This window comes from Brachypodium distachyon, chromosome 3 (genome assembly GCF_000005505.3).
Source record: "Brachypodium distachyon strain Bd21 chromosome 3, Brachypodium_distachyon_v3.0, whole genome shotgun sequence".
Lineage (NCBI taxonomy): Eukaryota > Viridiplantae > Streptophyta > Magnoliopsida > Poales > Poaceae > Brachypodium > Brachypodium distachyon.
The window spans coordinates 49,777,934-49,792,163 of NC_016133.3; the positions used below are offsets into that span (position 1 = coordinate 49,777,934).

The 14,230-nt window shown below is 42.3% G+C and overlaps 2 protein-coding genes across 4 annotated transcripts; both read right to left on the reverse strand.

The window, feature by feature from the left end:
* Positions 1-149: 149 nt before the first annotated feature.
* On the reverse strand, positions 150-8,353 carry LOC100824516 (F-box/LRR-repeat protein 14). Of its 3 annotated transcripts, none has more exons than XM_014901440.2 (16): positions 8,177-8,351; positions 7,238-7,624; positions 7,033-7,161; positions 6,428-6,635; positions 6,077-6,223; positions 5,791-5,865; positions 5,555-5,626; positions 5,288-5,359; positions 4,406-4,477; positions 3,764-3,835; positions 3,128-3,199; positions 2,734-2,805; positions 1,911-2,054; positions 1,227-1,298; positions 646-792; positions 150-570 (listed from the first exon to the last, which is right to left on the reverse strand). In XM_014901440.2, the coding sequence occupies exons 2-16, from the start codon at positions 7,445-7,447 to the stop codon at positions 386-388; spliced, it is 1,749 nt and encodes a 582-aa protein (XP_014756926.1). In that variant the 5' UTR covers positions 7,448-7,624; positions 8,177-8,351; the 3' UTR covers positions 150-385. The 3 variants fall into 3 exon arrangements, with proteins under 3 accessions (XP_014756926.1, XP_003575347.1, XP_014756927.1); XM_003575299.4 differs by having other exon boundaries at positions 8,173-8,351; XM_014901441.2 differs by lacking the exons at positions 150-570; positions 646-792 and adding an exon at positions 1,113-1,139 and having other exon boundaries at positions 1,207-1,298; positions 8,173-8,353.
* A 2,102-nt stretch (positions 8,354-10,455) lies between these two features.
* LOC100836047 (H/ACA ribonucleoprotein complex non-core subunit NAF1) lies at positions 10,456-13,753 on the reverse strand. The gene is made up of 4 exons (XM_003572664.3): positions 12,990-13,753; positions 12,574-12,651; positions 10,820-12,065; positions 10,456-10,703 (listed from the first exon to the last, which is right to left on the reverse strand). Exons 1-3 carry the CDS (start codon positions 13,494-13,496, stop codon positions 10,887-10,889), a joined length of 1,764 nt encoding a protein of 587 aa, XP_003572712.1. The 5' UTR covers positions 13,497-13,753; the 3' UTR covers positions 10,456-10,703; positions 10,820-10,886.
* Positions 13,754-14,230: the final 477 nt, after the last annotated feature.

The following is a 14,230-nucleotide window of genomic DNA, read 5'->3' on the forward strand; positions in this document are numbered from 1 at the left end:
AATTTATACTACCATTTTGTACTCGCACACATTCTCTGGAATCTCCATGCAGTCTACTATCAACATACCCATCCCCATGCAATCCACTGTCTAAAGCGAAGAAAAATCCTGAATAGATTTGTGCCGTAAGCGATGACCCACAAGGCCACAAGAGATAACATGCAATTACCATAAATGATAACCCTCTACATGGCGAGGAAGCCTGATATTTACAAGTTCGTTCCTTCCCGTCGTGCCTTGAAGGGGAGATAGCATCAGTGTTCTTTCAGTACACCAAAACGAAGGCCTTAAAACAGATAATCTACTTGTGTGTTTTTCACTCAATATCCTTGCAAGCTGGATTAACATTTACAGGTCTTGGGACTCTTGGGTTCCAACTGTCAAACTACTCAGGCCGAAAGCTTATCAGATTCGGAAGCGCCGTCGCCTGGAGCTTCCTTATCTCGTTTGCTGTTACCCTGCAAGAATCCAGTGTGAGCGAGCGCAGGTTCTGCAGTGCGTTCAGGTGGCGGAGACCAGCGTTGGATACCCGTGAGTTGGAGACATTCAGGGAGACTAAAGCAGTCAAGCCTGCAAACCAGGTCCATGAGATATTAGCACAAAAAGGCAGATATCATTTTCAATTTTTGACAGGGAAGAATTTACCAGATATCAGCTCCAAAGTTTTGTCTGTCAGGTTAGCATTCTGGGAAAGATTGAGGAGCGTCAGAGCTTTGAGTTCCTTGATATTCTTCACTCCAACATCAGTAATTGACCCACCACATGCTTCAAGAGATTCAAGATTCTTAAAATCTGAAATAGCACAAACGATGTCAACTTACGAGCCATTTATTTTCGGGGAGAGAATGTGTTGCACGAGTAAGTACAGAAAACACTAAGATACAAATAATTTCAGATGATACATCTTCTAAATGGGATTACAATTGGAAGATGTGATGCTTAAAAGTAAAGTCCAGCAGAAAAACAGGCTCTATGTATCTGCGATAGCCTCAACTAGCCAGGTGCAGCAGACGGACAAATGGTGATACGAGAAATGGCAGGCTTATTAATTGAAACTGACACTATTGGATTCAGAACTAGCTACCATTTCTATGCGGGGAAAATAATTGCTTTCAGAATATTCAGGACTAGCTGAAAATAGTGACCTCCCTGAATAAAGGGTCAACAATCGTAGCTTAGCAGTTACCACAACTATCAATAGAAAATGATTGAGGTGCACCACGTACATCTGAAGCAGCTTGCCCCGTTGTCAGTTATCCGAGCTCCAAAAAGGTCAAGATGAGTCAACCCAGTAAGACCTGTATTACCACCAGGAATCCAAACTTCAACGTATGGTATACGGAGTACTAAGTAACAACGGAACCAGGATTCACACCAACCACCGGCACGTGTGCATAACTATGGAAAATTTACATATAACCTTTACAAATTATCAGTTCTTCATATCACAAATTTTATCTGAGGTAACAAACCATTCTGCATTCTCACCAATACTTTAAATAAATATCAAACACGAAATACAACACATAATAAAACCTCCCCAAATGCTGCATAAGATCCATATGAGACTGAGAGAAAACCACAACAAGCATGCCGATATTGAAACAAAACTGCCCAACACTTTACCCACAAAAATTAATACTCCCTCCGATCCAAATTAATTGTCACAGCTTTGTCTACTGAGGGAGTAGATACTAGCACCACAATTGGATATTACTCCCTCCGTCCCGATAAGTGTCGCAATTTTGTCTAAAGATACGTATGTATCTAGACACGTTTCATTGTGTAGATTCGCTCATTGGGGAAAAAAATTGCGACACTTATTTTGGGACGGAGGAAGTACTATTTTACTTTAATCAGTTCAGAAAAGGATTATGCATCAATGTAGGATGTGAATATGGGACCCATACCAGTAAGTGCTGCTAAGCCAACATCAGTTATCAGGCGACTGTCAAGATTAACCGACTTCAGCGAACTCAATGCAGAGATCTTCTTCATACCAGTGTCTGTGACCAATGTAAATGAGAGATCGATCCTTTGCAAAGTCCGAAGACCTGCAAAAATGGAATAGCTTTGTAATCAAGATGTTTCCAGTGGCCGTGCAATAAGCGAACAACAGGCAAGTAGGCAACAAAACAACTCAAGGGACTTCTTATTCGATAAGTTCTGGCAAGTGGTGACAACTAAGTATTAGAATTGCCTGAAGTGAGGAAACAATACAAAACCATCTACTGTATGTCTGTAGCAGAACGTCTTGATAAGGTGTCTGTTATAAACATAACAAAAATATAATGGTGAAGGTGTGCATTTTGAGTTTCAACTAAGAAAAACATCCAGTATTCTAAACATCATGTTATCCAGTAACCACTGACCTGCTACTTGATGTAATACCGCGAGGAAATTAAGAAAATGTGCACTAGAAAACAATTACAAAATGCACACAAAACAAATTTCACATATATTATGTTTTGCCACACTTTCAGCATATTATAGTTACTCGTATTATCCATCAGTATTTTCATTTTGGCATAATGGAAGAGAACTCTCCCAGCTCCCAGCTTCTGCATCATAAGATGCAATCCATCAGTACGCTAGTGTAAGTGAATGACATGCTTGTTCTATTCATCATTTCTTGTATGCAACTTTTATCCAGTGGTTTATAAGACAAATGGCATCAACTTAACTAATGAAAATTGAGAACTGAATAGATCAACATCAAGAGTCAAGACAAACCAGAAAGATGCCGGAGCCCGTTGCTTCCAACTTCAGTGTCAGAAAGCTCCAAGCTTTTCAATAACACAAGGCCTACATGAAACACATGGACAGATTGTCATAAGCATAAAGTAGCAAAATGTACCCATTGTTACAATCAAGCACTACTCTGAAACAGCTGCTAGTACAACCTAAGATAACAGTATAGTTAAATGAAGTGCTTGTAACAAGATGCAGTCGACAGCGTATCACTGATGCTAGTTTGCGCCAATCACAATGAATAAACAAATTATGATACTAACTAGATACAACCTAATTTTGAAACCAAACACCTTGTGAAAACTAAGAATCATAATAATTAACAGAATGGTACTCAATAAACGCTACACTCAAGACTGATGAGAAACTAACCCACCCTTCAGATGTAGTAGACCGGCATCTCCAACCTTGCATGAATCCAGGTTCAAGAACTCCAAATTGATTAATTCTAGTACGAATAAATGAGCACCAGTTAGCTTTACCGCATAAAAGTCCTGCAACTCTAAAATGGCAGTCTAGTTTTGATGCATCTCTTCAGGCACCAAAGCAGAAAAGGGGTATCATCAGTCTAGAGCAGCAATCAAGGTAACCGATGTACAAGGGAACCACGTGTCTTATTTTATCTTCTTTTTTAGCCTGTGATGTGCATTTAATTTAGTTACACACAAGAAACATTATAATGCCTCTTTCAAGGGAAAATATCTCCTAACATTTCAACTATCCAGCCACCACCAATTTGTCAATTTCACCATTTTCAGATCATTACTATCAAGTGCTTGCTGCATCTTCTTCATTCTAAGATCACGACAAATGACACCAAACCTTTTTCTCCTTCCAAACACATCTACTTGGGCCCTTACAAGAAATAGGAATGAATGGGTATTTAATGAGGTGACAGCGGTGTGCAAAATCAAGCTAGATGTATTGCTTAGATAAACGTGCAGGTGTATCCCATATGAGTGAAAACCCAAGATGTAAAAGCATAGATATATTTTAAACAACATACTCATACCTTTCAAATGCACCAAACAAGCATCTGTAATATAGTTAAACCCCAAATTTAAGACCTTCAACTTTTTAAGATCTGCAAAGCACCAGTATTTTAATGAATAAAACAAGCCTGACAAAATGTTGCCCAAAATGCTATGCAGTTATAATGACACTACGTAAGTACTAAGTGAAATGTAATTAGAAAAACTTTCTTGGCTTAATAACTAAAGTAAGACCTAACAAAGCAGGGGCGAACACAAGTGTCTGTTCTGTAGCATGCCAATGGGCGTATTTTTTCACAAAAAATTACAAATTCATGGTACATCTAATAAAGTCCGTGTATGATGTTCTTGGGAGTTTTCCAGAACTTAGAAGTGTGCAAACTCACCTGGGTGTGTGCATGCATGGTGATTGGAAACAAGAAGCATTTCTAACGGAGTTTACACAATCATTTACTGAAACTACCAGCACAAGGTTTCAGGGACACACACATCTTGAACAAAAAAAAGACTTACAAGCGTTTTTCCAGCTTAATTCAAGCGATAGTTCTATGTTTGGTTCAATGGCCAACATGCATTGCTCACTTATTTTTGCTCAACATACATGCTTGGATATTGTGAAACAGCATTGCTCCATAATAGTTAGCAAGCAACAAAGGATATACCTTTAAAGCTTTCGCAGCCTTCATCATATATACCACAACGATTTAAATTCAACAACATCAATGAAGCCAATCCTACAGGAGCAAATGATTTGTGAGGACATGAGATTGTAACTTTTACTTTTAGTATCTTTGAGATGAAAACATAATCGTCTTTCATAATTCGATGCAATTCTGGTTTAAAGACAAAATATAATAGCATCACTCATGTAAATCAGTGATCTCAAGACAAGCATGTAATGCTCAGAGTGGAAACCACTTGAAACTGGCTGTTTTTTGGAAACCAGTACAACAGTCGTTTTCCATGGTAGGGCTTGTTGAGCCCGTCAAGGATACTGACCCAACCTTATTTTAAGAGGAATAGAGACATCATGATTTGTGCATTTCACTCAAACATCAGAATTTCATTTTTTTTTGGAAAGACAAAACTTTCTCTCTTTTTTAGACAAACAGCTCAGAAAACCGGAACAACCCAAATAGCACTCTTTCGGGCAGTCCCAATTATCCAAATGTTGTTAAGGCCTCACTAGAAGGAGCTAATAGTAAATAAAGTCACTTAACTCTTATACACAATGAACAGAACAAATGAGACACGGTTAGGGTGGAACATAATTATATTTGCCAACTCTACAGCTACAAATTAATCAAATCACCCCTCAAGCAGCAGAACCAGATTTTTTTTTTAGATAAAAAGCTCAACAGTCCATATTACTTCATGACAATACACATTTTCTAAAAAATATCATGATAATAGACACACTCTTATCATCATATCTATTACTTAATATTTTGTGGGGAGAAATTTTATGTGTATAAAGATAATAAATAAAATAATCAAAAGATTGACTATCAAGGTAGAAGCCAGTACAAGGAAAGTTGGAGGACCTGAGATATCCACCAAACAAGCAGCAGTCACTGGGCAGCTCTCCAAGTTCAACCGAATTAACTTGGACAAGCCTACAGAACACAAATGATAAATAGAAACCATGAAAAGATTTGGATAATATCCAAGTCAAGCAGTTAAATGAAGATCATTGTCAGACCCATAAAACACCAAAAAGTGACTGATCCTTGGAACATTCAATCACTCAAAACTAAAGCACCAAAATTCTAACCAGGAACAAGGACACGAGGCAGCTTAGTCATATTTACCTCTAAGATAAGAAACACCCAGGTCTGTAATTCTACAAGACGATAATTGCAGTTCCTTCAAATTTGTGAGATCTGCAAATAGAAAGGTGCTTGTCAAATTTGCAGGGACAGTATATGTTATAAATTCCTTAAGTTTTGTCTTTCCAAATTAACACTCCTTCCTTCCTATTCGGAGAGTGAGTCATATGCCATGCCAAAGCAGAGAATATCAAATGAAACAAATAGATGACTGTTACCTGATAAATACTTGATATCTGAATCCGTAATGTTGTTACAATATCTCATATTAATCGACTCCAGTTTTCTCAGACCTGAAAATGACAATTGCAGATCAAATACCAGTATCCACCACTCGAATGGTAGTCAAAGTGAAAAAGGGACAAAAACAGTAGCGGTACCAAAAACCCATCACAGCATCCCAAAACAAAAGGAATCCAGAGGATCACATTTGGAATCTTAGATCTCTACAAGAGTAAGTAAATAAATGTGATGTTCAGAGGATGGGAAAGGGGGGCGGCATACCTTTCAAATGAACAAGGCCGCCATGAATCTTCAGGCATCGCTCAAGGTCAAGATTTACCAAATTAACTAAATTTGCAAACACTCTCATTCCTTCAGCAGTAACACCATCACTTCTCTTGAAACTTAGAGATGTCAGGTTAGAGAAACCTGCAACTCCAACATAGCAAATATTATAGTAAGTTAAATGATATAAAGTTAGAATATTACACATTGGAAAGTGGAAGCTTCGGATTGCATAAGCCTGATAAGTCCATATGTATGTCTTATCCAGATAATGGAGTTTAACTTTATCTAACAACCCATTGCATTTATTTTATTTTTTCATAGCAGATTTATTAATGTGTTACTGACCTGACAAGACTCCAAGGCCGTGTTCTGAGATTTGATCACAGTAATTGCATACCAAGCTTTGCATGTTTGAGCAATCTCTAAGAAGGTTTAAGCCACTATCAGTAACTTCAGAGCAAGAAATGTCAACGGATAATAATGACTGCCTTTGTGAAGCCACTACTTCCATCCAGGCATCCTTAACTCCAGGAAACTCCCCCAGACAAATGTCCTGACAGTGAAATACATGTGAAGTGTCAGTTATCCCACGAAAAGAGAACTCTGGTCATATATTGTGACAATTCATTTTACATAGTCAATAAGGCTTCAGAGCTTGGCTTGTCATTTGTGAATATATGGTTCAGTATCAAATGGCCAAAATATAAGCTGGTCATCAGTTATACGTGCTTAACTAATCACTACATTCCAAAGGAGGGAAGAGCAATTAATAACCTTAGTCTTACATAAAATCTTTAGTTGTTTGATGGAACCAGAATACCAGATCCACTTTCTTGGTAAAGACTACCGGCTTATGGTCCCCATGAAATCCCACCATTTGTTGTTTTGTGTCTTACAGGAATAAATTGAGCATCACACTTGCAAGTAAAGTACAGACAACAGAAGCTTACATGCAGTGCACAATCCCGAAAAGTTTCAAGCGACGCCTCTTTGAGACAGTTTGAATCCACAAGTTGGTTGAAAACCTGTTGGCTGAGATCACTCGGCAGCACAGCAAAACTAGAATACTTGCTGATATCCTGCATGCATTCGATAACATCAAACAAAAAATGCAAATTTCTTAGTAAAGGGAAACAAACATAGCCACAAAACTACCTTGCAGACTTTGGCCACACAAAGCTCCATGAGTGACGGGCACCGGCCAGGGCCCTTGCCCAGTCCCTTGCGGGAGACATCAGAGCTGCTGCGGGGCAGTGTAAGCAGCAGCCATTTCAAGCTGCTGGTCTTTGAGAACCTTGTCGGTGACTGGAAAGAGTCATCCTCATCCACCAACTGGCTTCTCTTCCTTGAACAGACGCCGCCCATGATAAGGGATTCAGGGTGACTTGGAAATACCACTCCACTTATAGGAGTCGAATGGATCTATGCGCATGCACAATTTTGGTTCTGAATGACTGGCAGCTGTATCTCGTCAGTCATTTGCGGCGTATGCGTGTAGTTAATTAGGAACCCGAGACAAACTTAGTCAGCTTCCGCTCCATTCTGCAACATGAAGATATCTCACGGTTTTAACATTTTACCATTCCAGTTTATTTATAAAAAAATGTTAAATCATTCATGATGCATCATCCACCAAATACCAGGTGACCAAAATTCCAGTCCTGAATAAAATCGATCGGTCGAAACAGAAGTATATCATGGGGACATCAAAACCAATTAGAAGTGGCACAAATTTCGCGGGATCCTAGCAGAGATATCAGACGCTACGGATCAAGCATCAGTCCTGTAACTAACTACTCGAATAACAAAACCCCAGGTCCCCTGACCCCCCCGGCTAAGTAACAAAATCGAAGATGAAATAACAGCACGATCGCACTCCAATCTAATTCCACCTGAACCTAGAGTCAAGGAGCCAATCAAAACGGCATCGAAAAACCTCACCGATCAACCCGACTCAGATAAAAAGGACAGATTAACCCTCCCCAAAGCGGATAAAGTTAACCGAAGGAATTGGGGGAAATGAACAGTAGCCCACGGACCAAGCGCAGTCCCCACAGAAGCATCGAAACAAACAAGACCGAAATTCTCACCCACCACGCCGCAGAGCCGCCACGGCAGCACGAACCCAAACGCCCGGCGCTAGGGTTCAGCGCTCGCCCACTCCGAGTCCCCGACCGCGAGAGATCAACGAAGTCTCATAAATATCTGATGAGTTCTACTAGCGCGGGGAGAGGGGGCAGTGGGGATGGGAAGGGAGGAAGTTGAAGTGGGGGCAACTGTTATTTATCGCAGGAACCGGAGCGGCAGGCGAGCTCCACGTGTCATGCGGCGCCGTGGAGTTCGGTCTCGCTGCCACATGGGCCCGAGGTGTCGGCGGGGAGCGGCAGGTGCCCCGGTAGTGGAGGCGATGAGCCGATGAGGCGAAGAAGAGTCACGCAAGGGGCCGGCCGGTTATGTGGCCCCTTCTTTCCGTGTACACATGGGCCCGGTGATCTACATTCTACAGTTCAGTTATTGCTGTGGTGATGTTGCTTCGTGCTCGTAGTACAAGAGGTAAGTACGACAGTCGAACAGTACAACCGTACAAGCTTAGTTCGTTTTTATTCATATTGTTAAATCATTTTCCATTTTTCTATGTTCGATAAGACATGCTTGGTTTGTTGTGCTGTTTTTTTAAGGCCGCAGACAATGCACAATTCCGCCATCCCTTCCGTACTCACTCTTATTACTTGTTTCCGGACGCGGGGAGAGTGTTACCTCATCTGTTTCAGGGGGCTCTCAGGAGGGCCAGCCAGGGTCGTCTCCTAGTGTTGTGTCACACAGTACTCCGTACCAGATGTTCAGGTCCGGGTTTGACACTTGTCAGTGTGGCCGCAGAGCATCCTTTACACGTTGGAAGTGGGTTCGAGAGACTGTGGACACATCACGTAGGACACCACTGTACGAACGTCACATATCATAAATTCATAAGCAAAGAACGATACTCTTGAATTGAAGAAACCAGTTAATTAGCAAAGCAGAGCAGTGCCTCCGTGCAAGCTACTACCGAGAGTGCAGTGGTAGCTGTGGCAACCGCAAAGCGTGCAAAAGTGAGTTCCTAGCTACCTAGTCCATGTTGATCAGAAGTATAATTGCTTTCGGATGATGCGTGCTTGGCTGCTTGCTCCTCGTCCAAGCATCTGACCTGACCGTTCTTAATTTCTCCTTCCTCCGAATCCGGACCATCAGTTTGAAGTGCTCCAAGATCACGATCGCCTTTCGTTCTCCAAATACGCCTTTACTGTAAAGGGCCCAACAAAGCTGAGTCTGATTTCCAACTCTCGGGAGAATTTTCGTCAGCACGGGCTTACTTCCTACGCGTGCAAGGTATGTTTCATGCCCGGCGTCGGTGACTAAAGATGCCACGGTAAAGAACATCTACAGTGGAATCTAGAGCCAATAGAGGGTCAATGGCCCTTTCTCTTTTCTGCAATCTTTGTCCGATTCGGCGCTAGGAAAGGATGGTACATTGGTGGTGGGATAGAACGACGGGTCGATGCGATTTGGTACCCGCGTGTGGGCCTGCCGATCGATTTGCTCGTGACCCTGAATTCTCTCGCGATCTACTCCGTACATATCATCGAAGGTTGTAGGGCGTTCCTTCTTTTTTTTTTTTTTGAGAGGACGTGGGGCGTTCCTATTTCGTGACATCAGTCCGTTCGTGTTGCTATCTTGCGTGAGCCTGCCTGCCGATCGATTTGCTTGTGAGTTGTGACTCTGGATCCTGTCGCGATCTATCATCATCTTACGCGGCGGTCTTGTCCTAACTGCCGTGTCGATCTCCAGCCCGGTGACACGTGAACGGAGGCGCGCCTTTAGTTTAAGAGCTTGGCGTGCCACGCCTTCGGCTCGTGTTGTCGTGTGCCCTGGGCCCCTGGCACGGCGGTGCCACGTCCTGACGTGCTGCCGTGTCTCGAAACAGGAGACGTGCCGTATCCCAGAGGCGTGAGAGCAGACACGGCACAGGTAACTCTCCTTTAGTTCATTTTGTAAGCCGGCGTGGTAGATATGCTCTTCTTGGTACGAACCGAATTGAAGTCTTGACAATCAAAAAGATAATTGCGTTTACACATATTGCCATGCAAGTATAGCATGCTGTTCCTTGGTGGTCGTTACATGCTGATTTAGTTGTGTCGATCCACCGGAGCGTGAAATGAAAGCATGAAACAATAAAGCTTTAGCAACCTCCTAAAAACCCAAGCTTCTCCAGATTTCTCTCCAAAATGAGAGGTTGTGGGCAAATTACCACCACCAGCTTACTACTAATTTATTCATTAGAACATCACTATCTGCAAGCCTTAATAAAGCTGGAAAAAATAAGATGATAAAATATGGACGCTGGAGAGGAACGATCAATATGGAAAAACAAGTATTCCCCCCCGAATTTTACACACATATGAGAGCTATCATACGTCTTTACCGAACTAAACTGAAAAGTGAGAAAAATCATCTGTATAACAAGCTCATTTTAATTCGATGTCGTATTGCAGCACAAGAAAAGTACACCACGGTTCACAACGCTTTTGGGTAGGAACCGTAAATGTAAAACCAACAGACATCTAACTCATCATTTATCCTGAACCTGAAGTAAACATAGAAGAGAAAAAATTACTCAGATGTAATGGGTAACTTTATGAACTGATATAGTCGCATAGATCAATCATTAGGAAGTAGGATGTGAGTAAACAATATTTGTACCTTTGAAGTCTGAAGTATACTTCATCTTGCAAAGAAGAAAACTGCACAATTGCGATGCTAGCCACTATCAATGTCGGCGTCCCCATTGTTGTGAACTTTGTGACGAGTCCCCATGATTAAACTGCCCAGAATTGAGTTGTGTAGGAGGCTGACCTCCATTCCCATGGGATGATGGGAGGAGCCGATGTCCTTGCGGGTTGGGGAACCCAGGAGATGGTCCCTGGTTACTACCGGCCAAGTGTGGGAGATTGTCCAAGTTCCCATGCGCTGTTTGCAATCCAGATGATGAAACAAACGGAGGATTTACTGGTGGTCCACCTCCACCAAAAGGCATTCGATTAACAGCCATTCCGCTCTGTGGCATAAACTGTTGTGGGGATATAGGCATTCTGTTCAGTAAGCCACCAAAATTCTGATTATTGCAATATTGCTGGTATTGGTTGGTTGCTCTGAGTATGTTCTGCATAACATTAGCTGCAAGAGCAGCTCCATTGACCCCCATGTTCTGGTACAGAGAAGGTGGAAGCCCGCCAGGCCAAACCACATTTGGCTGTTGCGGTAAGAACTGCTGTGATAGATTGGTGAAGCAGCCACCATTCTGACCTGGAAATTGAACGGATGATGGTATGGCAGGATTCACTGAGACTGATGGCCTCATTGTTGGTGGACTCATAGGAAAGTTTTGAGGACCCAATGAACATGCTGCATTGTCAGCAGCAGGAGCCATATCTGAATGGTGAAAAGGACGATGTGGTTGATGACTTGGTGTGGGTAAATCACGGATCCTAGGTGGCATGTCCTTGCGGAATCCAGCATCCCTTCGCTGCTTCCTTTTCTTATCACCAGAAGGTTTCTTAGACTCGAGTTGCTTCTTAGTCTGCCTTTTTGCCAGCTGTAACGACCTTTTGTACTCAGCCTCTTTCTCGTCATCAGAGAATTCAGGATCATCTGTTTGGTCCTCAACATTATCACCTGATTCATCATAGCTTTTGGTGCATAGTTCCTTCACATTTAATATATGATCTGCAAACTCCATAACGGAAGAGATGGCAGTTCCTGCACTGATCCCAGCAGGCACTTCTTCAGCAGAGTTATATCGCACGAGATAGTACGGGTTTTTTACCGGTCCAAACAATTCCTCAACAATACCAAGCGGTGACCTGCTTTCCGTTATCCAGAGTATAGAACCCTCATTCAGGGGATTGTGTTCCACTGACCCTTCAACAATCACTCTCTCCCCCATGATCTGGATGGACAGCAAACAGGTGTAAACAATCAGAGTATGGTCTTACAGGAAATACACTATGTTTTATCTATAAAAAAAGAATTTATTGTGTATGTCATCAGTCTAGGACTAAATGAGAAGGACTGAATATTCATAAAGATCTCAAACACTACACTAGAGAAGTATGCCACTAAAAATTCTCCATAAAAATGCTACTAAAATAGTAGCTGGAATAAATAGAATACATAACCGTTATCATTCAGGCATTAAGATATTCCAGAACATGCTAATATTACAGTCTAATACTCCGTACATCTTAGTGGATATAAGTAGAAATAATATTACTGACTTTAATTAGACTTCCTAGTAGAAATAATGTACACCGTTTACTACCTACCCCTAACTGGACATATAACTGACTGAATCTCCACCAGATGTCAGATAAAAACTAAGTGCTGAAAAGATTTTTGTTCGCGATAAATGAGGACAAAAGTTTAGACGAAAAGTCAGTGTTCAATGTAAGACTTACAGCTGAAATTGTTCCCACTGGTAGTGTCTTATGATGTGGTTCGAGATGGACTTCAACCTTTGGCACCAGAGGAAGGACCTGCAAGGTATATGATACATCTACTTTAGAAATTAGAATTGGCATACTAACACCACATTTTTGAAAAATCAAACATATTAGGTTGTACCTTCATATACTCTTCCAGAAATTCTATCTCTGGTTTTTCGTGGTCGAGTATAGAAGTTGTTGCAACACAGAATAGTTTGTCGCTAGCGAATGGATAACTGAGCACGAACTTCAGGTATGTACTACTATTAAATTATTATTCATCATCTAACAGAGATTCATTGCAGCCAACTGAGAAAAAAACGGTAGCTCTCTAAAAATGATTCACATTCTGCTAAATGAGCGAGAATGCACAAGATACAACGCAATACCTCTACTGCATGTTTCAACTTGATAGGAGTATCAGATGCTTCCTCATCATCGTCGTCGCCATCATCGATCCCAACCATCAATTCACCCTCTTTAATGAGGGCATCCATGCCACCAACACCACCATGTTGCTTGCCCATCTGCTCCTCATCACTGCTCGACGAGGCTTCACTTGATTCCTCCTCACTGCTTGAAGAAGCCTCACTTGATTCCCCATCTTCCTCCTCGTCCGTGCCACTCTCCGTCTCTTCGTCGTTGATCTCCTCCTTCCCCTTGCTTTCTCCACCTTCCACTTCCGCTTTCACCAAGACATCAGAATTCATCTCAGCACCAACAGCAGCCTCGTTGTTACTCTCTACCTTCCCCTTGCTTCCTCCACCTTCTACCTCCTCATTCACCGAGACCTCGGAATTCATCTCAGCGTGAACAGCAGCTTCGTCCTTGCTCTCCTCCACAACCTTGCCTCGTCCACCTTCCACTTCCTCTTTCACCGAGACATAGGAATCCATCTCAGCATAAAACAGAAGCTACCGTGCTGGGATAGGCGGAGGGCGATGGCACGAGGGGGGTCCGCCGGCGAACCACTGGCGGAGGAGGTCTGGGAGAGGCGGAAGCGATGCCGGCGTGCGGAGCGGAGCGGAGATCCGCCGTCACTTGACGCTCTCACCGACGAAGCTAGGCAGGGCGAAGGGGAGGAGGGGGCGCGAGCGATGAGGCGGGCGCGGCAGAGAGGGTGCGGGCCGGGGTTTTGGGATTAGGGTTTTACTCTACTACCTCCGCGGCCATTCGACCCCAATCTGTCAGGGAGCGAAGCGCGACCAACCCCAGCGTGCACGAGCGGTTCTGATTTATCCAATAGAAAATCGGACGGCGAGAGATCAGCCTATGTTCTCTCTCCCTTTTCCGATCCAGTTCAAAAGTTCTGTTTTTTTTTAAAAAAAAGCTCATGCTTTTTCATCAAAAAAATTGAGTAAGGTTTACACTTGCAAAATTTTGACAAGTTTCATGCAATACAATGCACAATTTTGTTTGCAGAATGGAATCACGTTTTTGCACCGAGTTTTCGCATATGAAATCAGGATAAGTATCCACAATCTCACACAACATACTCTTTTTTCCAAAACACCAAACTTTTTTAAGTGTGTGAAAGGAGGATCTCGATCAAGTTGCCATCCAAGAAAGAAAGAAAAAAAGTAGTTCGAATGTGTACCAGGTTCAGCAGCCACAGTAGATGTAAAGTAAA